General features: G+C 44.6%; 1 protein-coding gene across 5 annotated transcripts in view; it reads left to right on the top strand.

The window, feature by feature from the left end:
• LOC119176601 (uncharacterized) overlaps positions 1-20,399 on the top strand; it is a 115,552-nt gene that overhangs the window by 48,822 nt on the left and 46,331 nt on the right. For all 5 annotated transcript variants that reach the window (XM_075876135.1, XM_075876132.1, XM_075876134.1 and 2 more), the window contains 3 exons: positions 6,877-7,303; positions 12,153-12,433; positions 19,352-19,732. In XM_075876135.1, coding sequence (XP_075732250.1) covers positions 6,877-7,303; positions 12,153-12,433; positions 19,352-19,732 — 1,089 coding nt within the window. The remainder of the gene's footprint in view (positions 1-6,876; positions 7,304-12,152; positions 12,434-19,351; positions 19,733-20,399) is intronic.

The raw sequence follows: 20,399 nt of genomic DNA on the forward strand, positions 1-20,399 counted from the left end.
TTCGAAACATTGTGCTGAAAAGTGATAAGCCACTGAGTGGGAAGGGGAAGCTGACTAAGCCCTCATTGAAAAGCTGACAGGATATTATGGTTGGGCCCTGAGAAACAATTCAACTGACCTAACAGCCATGCAGCGTGCAGTGATGGCAACATATCACCACGTCACGTCGACTGACCAAGACCCTCACCATGAACTTTGCCCAGAGGGGGCTCAATCGTGGTGCCACCATAGAGCTGCAGAGGCAAAGCGTGAGCCACAGCCAAAACATAAACACAGCCTACCGGACTATGTCGCTGCAGCTATGCTGCCCATCTACGAAAGACTGTCACAAAAGTCGCTTCTTCAGCGCTGCCTGGGAGCGAAGACGCAAAATGCATCAGAATCATTCCATTCCATTCTGTGGTCTCTGATGCCGAAGGAACAACACTCATCCTTGATCGCGGTAGAAACAGCACTGCATGAATCAGTGCTGCGCTACAATGCCGGCTGCTGCAAAGCAACCCAAGTGATATCGGACTCCATTGGACTTCAACCAGGTCATCTGGCCATCCAGCGAGCTCGTGAAAAAGACGCTTTACGCCTAAAAAAGAATTCTAAAAGACACCAAGAGAAGATGGAGGCCAGGCAAAAGAAGAAAAGAGTGCGCCAGGACACTTCTAGCTACTGTGCTGGAGCTTTTTGAAGAAAACACTTGTTTTGAACTTTCTCGGCCTGTTTTCTCAGAACGGATTTTTTTGCTAGTTTTGGTGCTGAGGTAAGCAAGAACTCGAAAACCGTTCATCAGATTTGTGTGCCGTTTTTTTTATTCTGTTCCTGAATGACCTTGCAAGGGCGTAACAAGCTCCTTTTTTTGAAAATTGGTGCTCTCAATTTATAATAAACAATTAAATTTTGATGAATCTGGTCATTACTGGTTACATCAAATTCAAAGTTGCGTGAAAATTTTGGGGGGGGGGGGGGATTAAAAACGGCTTTGTAGCGCCCTGGGATAGCTATCAAGGAATGACCACAATGAATTTCAGCTTTCTACTATGTCCTGGGATTTCTCACGACTCTTCCTCAGGCACCCATGTGAAGCACCCAGTTTAACCTCAATAACTCTGGAACTAAGAAACACAGCTTCGTGAAACTTAGCAGTTGTGCTAGTTTTATTGTAGTGAACAACCCCTGAAAGTTTCATCCAGATATCTTAAAAAATAAAAAAGTTCGGTCTCCAGGGTAGCCTCCCCCCTTAAGTGTACACTTCTTTCCTTCATTCATTGCAGGGGTTCCATTCTGGCAAACTTCGTGCCTTCAGGTAGTGTACGAGGGATTATTGGTCAGCTGCCTGCTCGTATAAGACCACGTGCTGTGTGTCGCCAAAGAGACAGAAAAAGAGTGTTTCACACTTGCCGTCATGGCTTCAGGTGACGCTGGCTAATGCTCCCACGTTTCATTCACATATATACCCAATCAAGCGGATGGGGGGATAGCCGCCATGATAGCTCAGTCGGTAGAGCATCAAATTTCTAAGGTCATAGGTTCAGTTCCTGACCACGGCAAGTTATTTTTTCATTTTTTCTTTCTTCGTATTTACATTACAGTTGCCTCATATAACATCCCCTATACTTTCCTTGACATGATTGTCTGTTAGATCTCATAATTATTGTGTCTAGGAAAAGCCAGAGTCATTTACAAATAAGAAATGGATTCTCGAGAAGTTGTAGGTGGCTTGAGCTGACTTGTGGGTGTCTACAGAAAAGCAATAAGCAGTGGCCTAATATCATGTTAAGAAGAGCTGTAAGTGAATGTGCCTGCATGCATGCGTAAACTAATTTCCTTTGACATGTGGTGCAACAACCCGGGCTCGGAGACAAATGTTTTCGGCCGAAAATGTGTAGCAAATGACTGCTTCATATGGTTGCTATACTGCTTCAAAGTGAGTTGCTCCAGAAGCTGCAACAAAATGGCTTTGCTAAATCACTTCACTGCTAGAGCCTTGATCACAGTAAAATTGCAGCCGCACTATACAGTGTTTACGTGAGTGCGAAGTCGAAATATCCTTCAAAACCTTAATATCAACAGACACTATTAACCCAAATGCTTAGCTACCCTGTCACTACCATTCATTGCATTCTTTCGTAACAACGCAGAAGGCAATCGGTTATAAGGGACAAGCTATTCTCCATTATAGGCTAACAATTTTGTTTGTATGAGACATTTCAATTTTGATTGCATGACCATTGGCTGTTAACTGCAGTTTTGCATTTTGGAAGCAAAATATAGGGACAGGTTTGTGCATTCATTATTTGTTATAACTTAAGCAAACTTAGTGGATCAGTCAGCTATAAAACGAGAAATTCCTGCAAAGGGAATACATAGCAGAGAAGCTTTTTAACCTTTCCAAGGGTACAAGCATGGCTGCACGTGTGGGTGTCTGTCAGCCCAATAGAATTGAAAAGTGGGCTAGATGTTAGTTCATGTTCATTTAGCAAACTGTGAGCGAGGGTAGTGTGACTCTTCCTTCGTTTGTTGTGTTACTGCATTCCCAGTTTGCTGAACAGAAATGTCAACTCAATAACAACTGGAAGCACGTGGCGTACGCTCACGATAGTGCTACGCAAAAATGTTGAAAAAAAAGAAGAAATTGTTGGTGTGTAAACTCTGACAATGCCTTACCAGCAAAAATGAACCAGGTTTTTTCCGTTCAAAGATCTCGGTAACATGCTCTTTTCTGGTGGTGCCTACTTGGAGATAAAGTGGCCTTGATCTGGTAGCGTAAATGCTACGTTAATTATAAAATAAGATAGTTGTTGCCGACGAAATAACATACTGCAATTCTATGCTCTAGGAGCACTGGGACGAGTATTGGTGACCTAATTTTCAATAAAATTTGTGAAAAATTTGATGCTTACTAAGAAAAACAGACATACGTTGAGCAGTAAGTGACTTGAAAAAACTTGCCACGTTAAGGGGGGACGCGGCCTTTGAAAACCGAAAAATCGCGAACAAGTCGATTTTTGGGAAACCACATATTCGGACAGTATGTGTCATAAACTACCTTTTCTGTAAATATCAACGTCTAATTCGTCGCGAAACCATTTGAAATAAAGTTTAGAACATGCCGCGGCGGCCCTCGAGCAGCGCCCGAGCGCTCAAAGTACCCCAACTTGGCGTGATCGCAGTTTCTCAACCGCTCGACGGAGCGCCGCCATTTTGGTGTTGTTTTGTTTGTGAATTCTTGCTCTTTCTTTCCCCGCCACCTGCGTCGCCGGCGGCAGCGCAGGAGAGGAGCAAGCCGCTCATGATTGGAGGGCTCGCGAGAGCTTTCAAGTTTCCCGCGGCTGAGGCGCGCAGCTGGGATTGGGCGAAGCGCGCGCTCCCCAAGGATGCGGGGGAGCCCGCGACTGCCATTGGCTGCTGCGCGCGATGACGTAGCGCTCTTGCGCATAATGCGGCCGCTCGTCTGCTGCTCCTCCGTCCGGCGTCTTTGTGTTCCGCTCGCTTCCGTGTATCGTTGCAGCCGTTCGCATACTCTCCACGTTTCAACTGTCTTCGAAACGATTTTCAACTGTCTTTACGAGACGATTTTCAACAGTCTATACGAGACCGTTGTTGTGTTCGCTCACGATGCGCCCAACGAAAAAGAAGACGCTACAATCGTTCGGTGCAAGGAAGCGAGCTATGAAGCTTGTCTGCGTGGCGAGGCTCTCCGCTCGCACGTGCGCCGACGGTGATCGCGCCGACGGTACCTGTGGGGCAGCTTCTGCTTCATCTACGCAAGAGAGTGGTCGCATCGGCGCGCCTAGCAACGGGACTCCTGCTCCGCCGGTGCAAGAATTTGTCATTACAAGTGCGCCTGGTGTCTCGTGCTCATCGACAGTGGCTTCCGCATCTTCTCTTTCATCGGCCTCGAGTGCGATCGTGTCGTCAACTGTGCATTTGCGAACAAGTTTCCTGACGTGCGAGGAGAAAGAGGCGGCGGATCAACAACGCGCTGCTGTGCAAAGAGAACTTGGCGCTATGCCAGCGACGGAGCGGAAATTTCAGGCAATGGAGCGCGATCATGAAGCTGCCACCGCTACAAGTGAAGGCGAAAAATTTTTCCTTGTGCAAATGGATGCCCTAGACGACCTGCTATCTCGGACCCTGTGCCACCGGTGCACCGCGATTTTGATAAAGGTACGAGGAGGCACCCAACTTGGACTTGCTGCAAAGCTTGAGCTAGTATGCTTGCATTGTGGAGTAGTTTCAAGCTCATGGAGTTCATCTCGTCAGGATGACACAAAGGCCTTTGATGTGAATGTAAGAGCCATTATGGCAACAAAACAAATAGGCAAAGGACAAACAGCTCTCAACGATTTTTGGGCAGCGATGAACGTGTCCCATCGTGGCCTCCATCACAAGACCTTTCAGAAGCACCTGTAGAAATTCAGGGAACCGCAGACACAATGCATAGAAAATTTCTATGCAGAATCTGCTTCTGCTGTAAAAGCCACTTACAAAGAAATGGATCAATATTTCACCAGGGATATAACAGTTTATGATGGAACATGGCACAAGCGTGGGCACACATCCCATATTGGAGTCGGGGCAATTATCAAATACCATACGGGCCTTATCTTGGACGCCGTTGTTCTGTCTAATCAGTGCCTTGGTTGCCAAGTAGGGCCAAAGCCTGGAGACGCAGACTATGCATGCTGGCTGGAGAATCATGTGTGCCAGAAAAACACCGACTCTAAATCAGGGAGAATGGAGGTTGAGGCAGCTATCATCCTCTTTTCACGCTCACTGTCGAAGCACAACCTCCGTTACACAACGCTCGTGTCTGATGGAGATAGTGCCACCTTCTCTGCCCTTGTACAAGAAAATGTTTATGGACTGGTCCTCATTTCAAAAGAGGAATGCCTGAACCACGTTCAGAAGAGGATGGGGACTGCACTTCGCAACCTTGTGCAGAAAAGTGACAAGGCTTTGGGAGGGAAGGGCAGGCTGACAAAGGCCCTCATCGACAAGTTGACAGATTATGGCTGGGCCCTACGGAACAATTCCGATGATGTGGCTGCAATGCAGCGGGCAGTGATGGCATCGTACCACCATGTGACGTCGACGGATGAGGAGCCGCACCACGACTTGTGCCCAGAGGGTGCAGACTCCTGGTGTCGTCACAATCCCAGCAAGATTACCAGTGTTCCACCTCCGAAGCATTCGTACAAGCTGCCACGCTATGTTGCAGATGCACTTCTACCCATTTATGAGAGGCTCTCACAGGCTTCTCTTCTGCAACGCTGCCTGGGAGCAAAGACGCAGAATGCATCAGAGTCCTTTCACTCTGTGCTGTGGTCCCTCATGCCCAAAGAGCAGCATGCGTCACTGATTGCTATGGAGACAGCACTGCATGATGCAGTGCTAAGATACAATGCTGGCTGCTACAGGGCCACCCAAAAGCTAGCTTCATCAGTGGGGCTAACACCTGGCCACCTGGCCATTCAACGGGCAGCCAAGAAAGATTCTCTGCACTTGAAAAAGGATAAGAAGCGATCCCTAGAGAAGATGGAAAGGCGGCAAAGAAAGAGAGTGCCAAAGGACACCTCCAGTTATGCTGCAGGTTCATTTTAGAACTGCCTATGTGCTCAAAACTTTCAAACGTCGTTTTCTCAAAATGACTTTTTTGGCTAGTGAGGCTGCTTATTCCAGCCATATCTCTGGAACCACTCATTGGATTTCCATAAGTCTTTTTTTTATTATGTACATGAATAAATTTCTGAGGGGGTGACAAGCTTATTTTTTCAATATATTGTGTGTGTTATTTATTATATTTAATCAAAATTTGATTGATAATATTCTAATCACGAACACAAAGTTTGATGGTCTGCTAAAACTTTTCAGCAAGGAAATTCAAAAAAAGGGCTCTGTTACCCCCTGGAGTATCAATCTGGGAATCATCACAGTTATTTTCACAGTTCCAGCACCTTTTGAAAGTTCTCCAGGCCTGGAATAAGAGAACCATGTGCACTACCCTGATATTCTGCTGTAACTTAAAAACCAGTGAACATAACTTGATGAAATTTTGTAGTTCTTCTAATGCTTTTGCTATAAGTCTATCCTGAAAATTTCATTAAGATATCTCAATAAACAAAAAGTTGGTATCCGATGGTAGCCTCCCCCCTTAAACTTGTCAAGCGTGCGAGGAAAACACGCCATTTTCTTTGCCGAGCGTCGACAGTTGATCAGGCCCCTACTAAGGTGGTAGCCGCGGCCACCATCTTTCAGTGGGCACAGCTTTACTCATGGGCAACGAGTTTCACTACAGCAATTTTTGAAGCCTCCTTGGTGCTACTCGCTATCAACAAGCATGTCATATGTTACGTCTGCAAGGCCAAAGTTTAGTCAGAGTGCGCTGTTGATACTACCCATTTACTTTTCTATTAATGGCAAATCTACCAGACTAATGCGAGCTAAGCAGTCTGCTCCATCTTGGTTGGTGTCAACAAGCCACTGTACCGAATTCCAAGAAAGTAATACAGTAGTCAAGTAGTGCGAGTTGTGCTGGAGGAGCCATTGATTGTCTTCTCTGTGTGTCAATCCACCAAACCAGTTGCAGGGTACTTAAATGGTATAGGGTAAACCTATTGCAAGTGGCTGTAGCATTTGTTGTGCTTATTTTAGTTATGGCGTGCCTACATCAAAGTAAAGGTTAGTCGGAAAACAAGAAAATGGTACCCCGCTGGTAAGAGCCCTCATAAAAAATGACTGTTCCCAGGTAAGTCCCTCTTATTAAGGGGCTCAATTATAGTGTTTTTGTGTTTGCATGTACCTAACCTCTGCATACTTGAGGAGATTTGGTTGTTTGCATTTGACTTATCCTTCATCTTTGTTTTCCCTCTGTTTCTGCAGGCCCAAAGCTATCCAAGCTGCTGGAATTGCCTCCTAGCACTCCTGGGGGCTGCCTTCCTTCAGGACCATACCTGACTGCATCCCCAGCAGTCTTGTCACCAGTTGCTAGTCAAGTGACCACTTTCTCGCCCCTGAAGAGCAGCAACGGCATAGATACTACATCTGATTATGCCAAGTTTACTGCAGAGAATGCCAAGTTTACCGATGATGATGCCAAGTTTACCGTTGATGACGCCAAGTGTACGGCTGGTGACGCCCAGTTGACCGCGTGTGACGCCAGGTTGACCGCTGGTGACGCCTTGTTGACCGCTGATGATTCTAGGTTTACCGCTGATGATGCCATGTTAACCACTGATGATGCCAGGTTTACCGCTGGTGATGCCATGTTGACTGCTGATGATGCTACGTTGATCACTGATGATGCCAGGTTTGCCACATTTTTTTTCTCTTCCTTAATCACCTTTGGCGTTAAAGGGTAAATGTGGAGATTGTTACTATATTTACAACTTTAATTTTAATGCAGTTCTGATGGCATTTCCTACATTTCAGCATTGGCCTTCTGTAAAGCCTGTTTTTTTTTAGCACAGTATTGATAATGGCAGCAAACTGCAAGTGATTATTTTTCGTCTTGTTCACACTAGGTAGATGTTGCTGTGCGTGTCAAAAACTGTTAGCAACGCTCGGTGCTGATCACGACGCATTGTGGGAGAATCTTTACTTGTCTGAGGTCATTTTTTTAGACTGTGCATATAGGGCCAACAGTTTAGTTTATTTGAGAGCGTACACCAACACCAGCTGTAAGGTTTGAATGTTCAATGTTGCATGTATAAAGGCCATGCTGCTCATCACAGATCAAATTATCCACGGCCGACATTCTGTTCACCGCCATCAGTGTATAGCATGTATTACTGTAATTTAAGTTTTCATTTTCCCGAGCGTGGGTTCGCTCAAATAAACAGTTTCATTTTAAACACATCAACTGCTGCCTTCGTCAACGTCGTGACCACGTTACAATGTGCACTGTCATTCCTTATGAAAGGGAACACGCGAACGTGTTGCCTGCAGCCTGCGACGGCTGCCTACAGCACTATCGGCCGACAAGTGAAGAAAGCACGTGCGTCATCTATGACCAAGCAAACTAACAAGTTATGGCTGGTAGACAAGCGCTACGAGATTATGTTCCCTGATCGCTGGCGCGAGAAGCGAGTTCAGGCGATCACTGCCGCTCGCGTCGTGGTCATAAACAACGTTTGATATGTCGGCAGTGGACAACGCACTGCAGACGTGAGCAGAGAGAGTGCAATTTAGCAGTGCTTGTCTACCGGTCATAATTCGTTCTTATATTTTTTAAGCAACAGACGCTGCTGAAAGCGAACATGTTTTCTTTTGATGTTCGGTTGATGGTTCTGTAGGTAGCCGCCGCAGAGCGCAGGCCACGCGTTCACGTGTTCCCTTTCATAAAGGATGACAGTGTACATGTCCATAGTTTTAAAAGCAACTGGCTGTTAAAAGAGAAAAATCGCTGAGCCCAGACACATTTCTCTTGTAAAGATGGCAATGCAGTGTAGTTGATGCTTTTTAGAGGGGCAAATTTTTCTTATTGGTTTCAACAGGGGTTCGATGGCAATCATGTTAACAATTTTTCATTTGAGGATTGGTAATGCTCAGACAGTCACAGTGACGTGGTAAATGATGCTGCAAACTCAACAAGTTGCACTTCATGTTCCCTCATGTATTAGGGTTTTGCACACTTGTAAGTAACATCGAGTGCATTAATTGTAATGCAGTGTTGAGATCAAACTAAAAGCGTAGTTTTTTTTAGCAATCGTTAGAATGGAATTTGTCTGGTACTCAAGTTCCTTGTCCTCGGAGCACCTTTTGTATCTTCTCCACTTTGCCAATTGGTAATATTTTTTCTGAATTTACTTGTTTTGGTGAGGTGGGGTTGTGGAAGTTCGGATATGCCCAAACAGATCAGCAGGCAAATGGAGCTCATCATCTATTCAGCCGTGACCATTCCTTAAGAACTGTAATCCTTAGCATTAGACTGTTTCTACAAAAATTGCAACTACGCATACTCATTTTTGTTAACGGAAATTTTCGTCATTACTTCCTCTGCGTAAAAGGTGCCCGAAATGCCGAGTTTCCTGGTCCTATAGCTTCACTCTAACATAATTCACTTTACAAAACTACTCCGAGGTGACGGCCAGGTACCATTCTTGGGCTGAACATCACTTCCTGCTGGCTGAAGGTTATATCACCAAATTTTCACCATATTCGGTTGAGACAACGTAAAGTTACAATTGTGCCAACATCCTCACAATATTTAATTCGGCATGAAACATATGTGTGCCTGAAAGCAAAGCGTACTAACACCTGGCTGCGATCCGGACCCGAGCAAAGGTTGAAGCACATTTCCATAGGCTTGTGCGAATATTCAAATGCTTAAAGTGTTTGAACGAATAGTAGAGTATTCGAATTCGCTTCAATACAAATTTATATTATGGAAAATTTCAAAGTATTCGCAAAGAACGAATAAATGTGTTTTAGTTTGCTTGTAGCCGCCTGTAAAGGTAGTTTCACTGTAGTATAGAGGCGCTAAGCCGTGAAAGTACCTGTGTAGGAAAAATCCGCTCTGCTGCAAAGTCTCACTTCAAATTCAAAGGAGCCCTGCAACACTTTTTAAGCATGGTCAGCAAGCGCTCCGATAGGTGGTCGGGCCAACCGAGAACACGCGAGCCAAATATCATGACGCAGCACACAATTCACAAAAAATTTTAATTGTCAGCTAAAAATTGCTCTCTTCTCTGGGCAAGTGACACTACAAGCTCAAAAATCACTTTACACAGCCCATTGTATGAGCCATTGGCTGATTTGAGCATGGCACGCTCGGTCGTTAGTGGAGCCGCCGCGGGGGGCCTACACGCAACTGTGCACGATCCCACTAAATAGTCGCATATCCGGAAAAAAAAAAAGAGAGAGAGAGAGAAAGTGTTGAAGGGTCACGAGGCGCGTGTGATGTATTTTCTTTCACCATGCCATCCTTCCCCTTTAACACGGGTGGCGCGTTTCTCTCTGCTTGAGTAACAATCGATGGGAGGCCTGGCACACGGGGTGATGTTATCGCATCCGCCCTCGGTGCATAGAAGACAGGTCGGCTCGTCTAATCTGCTCTAACCGCGTTCGCCGCCGCCCCCTGCTCTCGTGCTTTTACCCACGTGTAAAACACGATGTGGCGGGAGATGTTATCAATCGGGACATTACACAAAACATGACTGCCAGTGGCATAGCCAGGGAGGGGGGGGGCACATAGACAACATGCCCTCCGCCCACCTCCGAAATTTTTACTCCGTGGCATATATAATTGACAGCACGAAAGCCTCGGCAACTAGAGTGATCATTGTCCCTTTATGCAGCATCCTTCTGAGCTATGCAATATGGGATCTACACCTTGTTAGTTTCACTTACGCGCTAAGCGAGCTTTTGCCTGCCCCCCCCCCCCCCCCACCCACTCTTCAGATCTAGGTGCAACACCTTTCCCAATTTTTTTGAATTTCTGGCTATACCCGTGACAACGGCAAAAACCAGTCCAGAATATCTGTATGATTGATATGCGTATGCATAAGGTACCATGCGAAATTTTTTTTATGCACTTTTTAAAGGATACGTCAGGGGGTTTTTGGAGTAAAGACAGTACACCATAGTCATGCAAAATATTACTGTAAAAGGGAAATGAAGTTTGTGTGTGTAGTTTCAGCACAGAGATGAGTTCTGGAGCAGGTTGGCTTTCTAAGATTAGCCGAGTGACGTCATCAGTGATGGAAGTGCTGCTCTAAACTGCTCAAAAAGACAAATGCTGCTCCATGCTGCTCCAAAATTATGTTGGCAAGCTAAAGAGAATGAAGTTGAACCATGGGACCATCCCTTGAGCATAAGCGAAACCAAACGCAAGCTGCATACACTATCATCCTAGTCTAGGGGTGACACATGTCAGGCCGTGGTGTCCAATTCGTTTCTTTAATATGGGTTGTATGTTTATTTATATAGGAAATAAATCATGCATTCAAATAAAATTTAAAAAAAAACGAGCATTGAGTCCGGGTTTGAGCAATTGCATTTTTCTATTCAGTCTCTTTTTTTCCCATTTTTTTTCGATTTTTATAGTTTGCACATCTGAGGGGCATTTAATAGGATATGCAGTAAAAGATAAAAAGCCTTTCAAAAAGTTGGTTGTGTTATACTTAACTGTTAACTCAATCATATCTTGTGCTTAAGCTAAATCTCATGTGGGACATTTGCAAGGGGTGTTCACATCCTGAACACCAGAAAAATTCATACTCTTTTAACCCTTCCTCCGCCCATGATTTACGCCAACTATACTGCTTGTATACTAGCTGCATACTAGCATATGCCATATTTAATAATAAATATAAATATTTATCTAATGCCTAAGTGATGTTTTAGAATTCAGGAGTCGTTAAGAACATGCATCTGCTCCAAAGACCAGCAGTCTATTCAATCGTGAAGAAAGAGACACTTTTTTGTTATTCTTGAAGTCATCTTAGAGAAATGCACTTGGGGCTGTGTGAGTCTCTAGCGTTGTATGTCACAGCGTTTGTCTTTGTCATATATGCTGATGACCACATAGGTGTATTTATATTGTCGTTTCATGAAGTACAATTTTATTCACCCAGTGTTCTGTTTATTTGCTATGAAAATAATCACTGAACAAGTTTTTCCAGAATGCTCAATAGCATGATGCCATTATTCTTGCATCATCAACTGAAATAGGGAGTGCTTCTAAGATCATGGGCTCCATGAAATTTAAAATGAATTTAAATATTTCTAGCACTTCACAAGTCTCTCTGAATAATTTTTCAACTCCTTGAATGTAATTACAACTTGCTTCTTTTCCAGGATTTGTAGTTAGCTGCTCCAGATTGCTCCAAAATGGAAAATTTTGCTGCTCCAAAAATTACCCCAAATCGGAATATCTGGGTAGTATCACCGAGATACCTGTTCCCAATTCAATCAGCTCTCAATCATTAGACGATTATTTTGTAAATCAGTGTTGATGTTTAAAAGAGGAATATGACTAGCTAAACAGTGCCAGTATATATTGCATGTATTTTTCATTGTAGACATTTCAAAACCAAGAAGCTGATGCGATGTTTTAGTGATTGTTAAAGACTACCATTCTTTCACAGTTGTAGTGTTAGCATGTGTCACACTATGCAAGGCAGTATTATGTGAATTAAGGGATCTTGGTTTCGCAGGGTACCAGGCTTGGTGTTGTCCCCTGTCAAGCAGACTGTGGAAGGCATGACAGTGCCACTGGTCAGTGAGCCTTCTGAAACACCTTGTGAAGTTCCAATAGTCGAGACGGTGGAGTCCCAACCAGAGCCATTGCCTGCTCCATCCCTTGCTCCTAAGGACCCTATGAAGGTCATTGAAGACGTCCCTGAAGATGTGCCACCCAGAGAAATGAAAGCTAAAGTTGCGTCTAAGGAAGAAGTCATGGAGGAAAATGTTGATCGGACAGTCTCCCCAGCAGAAGGCAAGCTGACTTTCTGTATTCTGAAACGCTCCTTACTTCAGACCATTTTCTCACCTTACGTGAGGAGCCCTTCATGTCCCCTTATTTTAAGGAGCTCTTTAAAGGAGCCAGCATATTCAGAAAGCTTTCTTCTACCTTCTCTTGCTAAGGGCAGGTGTTCCACTAGTCTGGGATCGAGAGTAACTGTGAAAAAAGAATACAGAATACATTTTTCGTGTATTGATGAATAATAACGCATACACTGCTTTCTCAAGATATAGGCGCACATATTTTTTTGTTCGCCTGCTACAGCACAAAAACAAGGATGGTCGAGCAACGTTGGATCTCATTGCTTTTATTGATGAATTTCAAGCGTACCTTGCTTAAAAGCAGTAATAAAAATTGTTTATAGATTCCATACGTGCCTGAAAATGATTTTCAAAACCTAGAGGTGTTAAGCTTATGAAATTTCCTTGCTTTGGTGCAATTTTATCTCGAATCAGCTTAGTTCCAAGTAAATAACTGTTTACTGTTCAGAGCAAGGGTGTGTTCATCAGGTCGTGCATTGCACCTTTTTTGAAGCAACCTGTTTCTATATATAGAAGAATGATAGAGCCCTACAGCAGGGGCTGTGAGGGATCTGCCCTGAGAGAATTCAAATGTGTGTGCTTGGCGTAAAAGCAGACAGCGCAAAAGAGACAAAAAGTATCGGCGATTTCGAAGAAGCATTACTTCGCTTATTGACAAAAAGTGTTAGCAGGTCGGGGTAAGTGTAATTAGTTTTTTATGCTTAACACAAGCTTTGCTTACTTTTTTTTTTTTTCAAGAAGCATTTCTACAAGTAAGAGAGAATCTCTTTGTGATGTGAACAATCGTAACTAATTTGTGGCATGTATGAGGGGCTTTGTGTACAGAATTCCTTTGAGCCGTTGTGCTTGCTATGTGGGTCGAAGTGGCAGATGTTAAAATGATCGACTGCAAGAGCATGCCAATCGCTAAAATCGAAAAAAAGGTTTCCTGGGTATACATTGTAGCGCACGTGGCGGCACTTTTGGGTTTGGTTACATCATAAAGTTTTATAAAATAATACCTAGAGGGGGATCTGGCCGCGGTGGTCTAGTGGCTAAGGTACTCGGCTGCTGTGCCAGGTCGCGGGATTTGATCCCGGCTGCGGCGGCTGCATTTCCGATGGAGGCGGAAATGTTGTAGGCCTCAGATTTGGGTGCATGTTAAAGAACCCCAGGTAGTGGCTAAGGTACTCGGCTGCTGGCCAGGTCGCGGGATTTGATCCCGGCTGCGGCGGCTGCATTTCCGATGGAGGCGGAAATGTTGTAGGCCTCAGATTTGGGTGCATGTTAAAGAACCCCAGGTAGTAAAAATTTCCGGAGTCCTCCACTATGGCGTCTCTCATAATCATATTGTGGTTTTGGTGCGTTAAACCCCACATATCAATCAATCAATTACCGTCGGCGTTGGCGTCAACGTGAGCGGCACCGTCACTCACTGTATATGTAGCTCCTTGAACATGAAAGGTGCTCGCTTGCAGTGATGAGCTGCAGGTGATGGGTGTAGGGCGGCGATAGCGCGTCGGAACCTTACATTGCGGCATTCGATTTCAGACGAAGTTGATCAAGCGGTAGTGTAATCTGTGCATGCAGAAGGGCCTAAACGTGCAATGTAAATCATTGTGGCCGAACTGCTCGCAGGAAAGAATTCTTGACTTTTATGTCGCGGGCGAGAGCACGCATGTGGCGAAGAAACTGTGAAGGCTTGTGCTTGGCAAGTTCTACTGACTTAAGTTGTCGCTCCTTCTGGTCCTCTGAAAGTGACAGGCTCTTTCTGGTCGTCCGAGAGTGATAAGTTTGTTCTCGTGTTGTTTGTTAGGGTTGGCCATTAGTGAGTTGGCGAGGACATCTCGGACCTTGTTGGTGAGCGGGTGTCCAGGTGGGCGACGACATAATTGTAGCGTTTTCGGTCCTGTGTGATGCACGCCAGGGAGAATAGGGCCTCGCCCCGCCGGGGTGGTCTAGTGGCAAAGGTACTCGGCTGCTGACCCGCAGCTCGCGGGTTCGAATCCCGGCTGCGGCGGCTGCATTTCCGATGTAGGCGGAAATGGTGTAGGCCCGTGTACTCAGATTTGGGTGCACGTTAAAGAACCCCAGGTGGTCGAAATTTCCGGAGCCCTCCACTACAGCGTCTCTCATAATCATATGGTGGTTTTGGGACGTTTAACCCCACATATCAATCAATCAGAATAGGGCCTCGAATTGGGTGATCCATACTTCGGGTGAGTCCACCCAGAATGGCGGAACCTTGAGAGCGACCCTCCAGATGCCGTTTGCAGGGGCTATGTTGTCTTCTGTGGAGTCTGCAGGCACGGCTACAGCTGAGGAGTCGTTGCCAGGGTGCTGCTGCACAGATTGTTTGCGTTGGTGCTGAAGCTTTTGCTCTTATTTCTGGATGAGCTCGTGCTGGGTGCATAGGTGCCTCTCCAGTAGTTCAAGCCGTTGTTGTAGGGCATTTTGCTTGGTTATGACGGTGCATTACTGTCCATTTTCTGGGTCGCCAAATGTGGGATTGTCGGGTCGGTGGAAAGATAAATATCCAACATGAAAAGATAATGACTGTCTATTTGCTTTGTAGTAGAAGTGGGCAAGCATATCAATGGCATGTGTGTCCTGGGTAGCAAAGGAAGGCAGTTTCAATCTTGGCAGCCTGCTTTGCACAGAATATTCGCAGAATGTGGTGTCACTACACATATTTTTTGTGACAAGCATCAAGTTTTGTGTACTTCGTGCTGTGGAGCTACTAACGGTGCCATTCGTACTGGTTGGCAGTAAAGATAATCAATGCGCTGACAATGTTACTGTAGCCTTAATTCAAGGGAATCTGTTCATCCCCAAGCATAGCATGAAGCAGGGCATTATTGGGTATATTTTTACATGAGCGAAGGCTATGCGCAACGCTTTTGAGCGTTTATGTTGCTCTGCAAGTAGTGTGACAGCTTGCGGCTGATTTCGGTTTTGCTCACTCGCATCGATAAAAGGCCAGTAAATAACTTCGTGGTCCAAATTTTCTAATGGGAACATGCTGCCGCAAGAACATAGCGAATAAGGGCTGTAATAAGGAAGGTACAGGCCTTAAAACGACCCGCATTGGCTGGTTTCGGTTTCTCGATTATCCTTTCCACCTTTTTCTCCCAGCAGAGAGGGGAATCGTAGCCCTTTGTCATGACTATGCCCACTTAATCAATGTAATAGGATGTCAGCATTAAGTCATTAGCATGCAGCCAACAACCGGGCAGGGCTTCCCCCACTTAAGGGTGTGTCGGAGTGGTGCGGGGAGGAAGTGCAGGCCGAGGAGCACCTTTCCTCTAGTGGTAAAGTAGGGCGACGTCTTTGTATCACAGAGGCTTTCGTTCTGACAATACCATTTTTCCCACTTGTCTTAGGCTCTACAAAATAGCAGAAAGCAGCTCAGGAAAATGAAAATGCAGACTGTGTTTAATTATTAAAACTGGATCACTGCAGGGCCAAGGGGCTGTTTCATAGAGCAAAGAACCAATCGACAAGCTCATGGGTGCGTAATGTTGCTGATGGGCAAGATTTCATTCCTGCGTGTACAAAAAAGATTGGTCAGTTGAAAAGAAAAAAAAAAAAACTGATGTTGTTTTGCGAAATAGGAGGGTTTATGTGGTGCACAGCTCTACAGTGTTCACAGAATATGATCGCTGAAGTCTGTACGAGCTTGAGAATTAACTAGCTTATTTGTGTGGGGGGGTGGGGTGGGGGGGGGGGGTGTATCCTGTTTAGTGGCCCTTTAACACTTTTACAAAATTATGTGTACACGCTAATGTGAATGGAGAAACGTTTTGATGGTTCAGTGTACATTTTGTTGTCATATCGTAAGGATATTTTTTTTGCAGAACTAAACAATGAATTTGTAGCTGCGCAATGACCCACGAAGTCATGAACGCTATGTTTACTTTGGATAACGGGTGTGCCGAAGAGGTGGTGCTGTCTAATACCCGTGACACACGGGCATAGAAAATGACATTCGGTGGCGAAGGCCTTCAGTTCCCGAATGACATTTTTTTCGGCGGCGCTGCTACACGTCCAAAGTGAATGACATTTGACTTGATGATGTCGATCGCAGCACCTTCCAAGTGAGCATTGGGTGAATAGCAATAACAAATAAACAAGCGTTTACAAGCTTCATACACATCAGATAATCATTAAATGTAGAAACGAGCATATTACGCTGCCCTAAGTTTTAGTTTCTTGCTTTGTTTTACGACGTTGCAGCCGACAGTAGCAACCTAAGCCAACACTAGTCAGATCCACAATGTAAATAAAAAATGGCGCCTGTCGCATCGCACCTGTCGCATCTCTCAGAAGATGTTCGCAGAGTTCATTTTTTCACGGCAGCACTTGTGTGTTTCCGTGCAAAGCATTGTGCTCAAGAGCGAATAATTCTGGAGCAGAGACGAGTCATTATGCGCCAGCTTCAGGACATTGAACTTCAATTAATTTCAAACCATTTCAACCTGATCTTCGTATAACGTTCAAATCACTTTTTAAGAGTTTAATGCAAATAAAAGACGGGAAATTTTAATTTTAGCTGAATATTATTTGTTTTATTTACTTTAAGGTAAATCGCACTTCGCGAGCTGTGTCGTCGAGAGTAGGCATTTCTCAGTCAACTCAGTTCTGGCGAAGGCATTTGGTGGGGAATGGCATTCGTACGAATGCCATGTCATTCACCCGTGTGGCACCGCGCGAATGGCAATAAATCTGAAGGCATTCGGGGGTAAATGCCATTTTCTCTGCCCGTGTGGCACGGGTATAAGAGAAGGGAAAGAGAATTGAGGCATTCTTAAAAGTGACCAATAACTGTATTTCAACAAAGGAAAATGAGAAAATTATCAGTAAACGGAAGTACTATTTTTTGGCATGGTAGTAGGCATGCACTTTAGCTCTGTACCTTCCACAGTGCTGTCAAGAAAGGTTGTGGTTAAGTATAGTATCTCTCTGCACCAAGGTTCCACTGTTATGAATCCGCTAGCCAGGCTCCATGACTTTTTTTTTCTTTAAACCTAACATGTTAAAATAAAACTGATCAAGGCATGTAACTGAAGTTATTGTACTCATTTACAAAGCTTGCAAGGACATTTTTGTGTGCTCATAACAAAGTTTCAGATGCGTGCCAAAGGCACTTTACATTAAAAATTTTTAAAGTGGTGGAGTCTGCTGTAGAATGCAAGCAAGCATTTGGTCTCATTGTAGCGTAGACATAGCACGAGAACTATTTTTTTTCTTCTTGGTTAGAGTAACCAGACAATAGAATACGCACCAATTTTCGTTGGCACAAACAGCCTTTACATGAGAGGCTTGCTGCATACTTGTGATTGGGCAACAGGGAACCAAATCGTCCTAGAGCCAACTCTGTCAAGTGTTCTTCCTGACCGCAAAGCAGGTGGGATGAATGCTGTTATGTCTTTCTGTTGATTGAGGCACTAGCTGATATAACCTGATAACAGCGGTCTATTTTGGTGGCGACGTCATCTGCCGTGGGTGCTTGTCGCACCTGTCGCACACACCATGAGGGAAGAAGAATTCACCCACAATTGTCATGCTGTGTGATGCCAATTCCGAGGGCAGCTGTTTAGGTGGTCTTGATTTTGTGATAAGTTGAGGCGAATGCTTCTGCTTCGGGGGCCCACACCTGTGGTTCTGGTGTCAGCGACATTGAGCCTCTGCTCGACCAGCTTTTTGAGCAGCAGTGGCATTGCTCATTGTTCAGACAGAACTGGCTGAGACTGTTCTGTATATAGGTATACAGTTTGTGTGAAGAAGAAAGTGCCGTAAGCAGAGTGAAGTGAAATGAACTGTATTTGGTCCTGGAGAACTGGTGAGACACCCCACTAACATGTATGCGCATTCCACAACAGCGGACGCATGACGGCTTGCACTACTGTGGTGCCTCAGGTGGCTGCTGTGGGACCTGTCATCTCGCTGCTGTCATTAGGTCCTCCTCACACTCTCCTTGCTATCACTGTCTTTCATTCTTTGTTACACTTCGCATTCGCTCTCCTTCACCCTCGTTCGCTCTGTTCGTTGTGCTGACTACGCTCAACAAAAAAACGGGCCGCTAAAAGCTGCACTCTAGAAGAAAAACAAGGTTTTGTGCTGGGATGTAACACAGGCATTGTGTGTGGCAGTCAAGTGTTCCACCATTATACAACGCCAATGCTTTAAAAATAGGCGGGGGGGGGGGGGGGGGATCCTATAGATACGTTATGGCAATTCAGGAGTCTCATTAACCAATGTAACACCACCTGGCAGTACATAAAGTTGCACCATGTTTATTGCATAATAAGTGGTGTAAAGCTGAAAACCCATTACAAAGGACTCAGCCATGAAATTTTTGGCAGCCGCAGCATTAACAAAGTGTGCATCTATGCAGGTGCACACACTGGCATACAGATGCATGATTACTTCGCAAAATGATGGATTTTTGTGAAGTGGGTGTTTTGCAATTGTACAGTCGGCCAAACTATACTGTGCAACGGCCACTTTTTTCTCTCTTAGCACCATATTATGGAACGAAGTTGCAAAAAATTGCTTTATGGACATGTGCTTTGTGGGCATACACTTGTCCTCACTCTTTTTTGAAACTCAATTCAGTTGTATGGCAAAGATACCCCCAAAAAACTGCCACTCGTGCACGATATCTAAAACATTGGCCGACTGTACTTGCAATAGGTAACCTTGGAAAGTTTTACATTAGGCTCTAAGGCTGCTCTTCCAGCTTGTGTTGTGATTGTGCTCCGTGTTTCGTGCAGATCTCATTTGTTTTTCGTGACTTTTTGCATGTGTTAACCTTAATGACTTGTGAACACTATGTTGAGCAGCTTCACTAATTTTTGTTTTGGTGCAGGAGAGCCAGTGATGGAGACAGTGGCAGCAGAGGAAATGGTCGTTGAGTCAGTTATTGAGGACTCTCTCTCATCCAGCATCATTGTGGATGACGACAAAGAAAGTGTCCAGTTGGAGCCTGAACATGGCACATGCGCTGAGCAGGAGACAAAGCCTGAGAGCGAGGTCAACAAGGAGGCCGTAGAGGCCCCTGTGGAAGAGGCTTGCTTGGAATCTGGATCAAAGGACAAGGATGACAGAGATGAAAAGGATGACATGGATTACCAGCCTGCAGCTGATGAGTCTGACTCGGCTAAAGATGCTGCGAAATCCGAGGCAAATAATGATGAGGCTCCACTAGAATCTCCTGATGTACTGTCAAAGAAGGATGAACAGACTCCAGGTGAGTGGCCACTGATAAAGTTAGCCAAGTGCAAATGGCCACATGGTCTCTCTGGAGCAAAAGCAAATGTTGAATATGGTATTGTTCAATCAAATGCACAGTAACATGAAATATGTGCATGTCTATTGCATAGTAAGAATGAAAAGTGAGGTTTGCATGCGTAAAGTACGAAATAAATTAGTTGGGAAAAAAAGCACCTTAAATTGTAGAATAATAAAAAAAGTGTCCTAAATAGTGCCAGTTTTGGCCGTATTCATTATATGTATATAATAAAGTGTATAAAGAGTCACTTGTGATGTTCTTTACCGTAGGCAATTATTTTTATTGCATAAGGTAGTCCTTCACTTTTTTACAATCTTTATAACGAGAGAAAAGAAGTTGTCAATGCGCTGCAATGTTAGTGTTATGTACCATTGGTGCAGTTTTGCAGTGAAGTAGTGTTGAATGCCGTACTCCAAGGCGTTTGGCAGGTAGAGGAGTGTAAGCAGTGTAAATTGAATAAATCATAATGTACAAAGGCTATCTCTCTTTCTTCTTTTTTTTTTTTTTTTGAAAGGTTTACAACTGGCTCTAAATTTGTACGTTCTGTGAACCTCGCCTAACTATGATGGTTGTGTCATGTTGACATGCTGGATTCAAATGATACATGTAAAGAGGCAAAGGGTCT

This window comes from Rhipicephalus microplus, chromosome X (assembly GCF_043290135.1).
Source record: "Rhipicephalus microplus isolate Deutch F79 chromosome X, USDA_Rmic, whole genome shotgun sequence".
Lineage (NCBI taxonomy): Eukaryota > Metazoa > Arthropoda > Arachnida > Ixodida > Ixodidae > Rhipicephalus > Rhipicephalus microplus.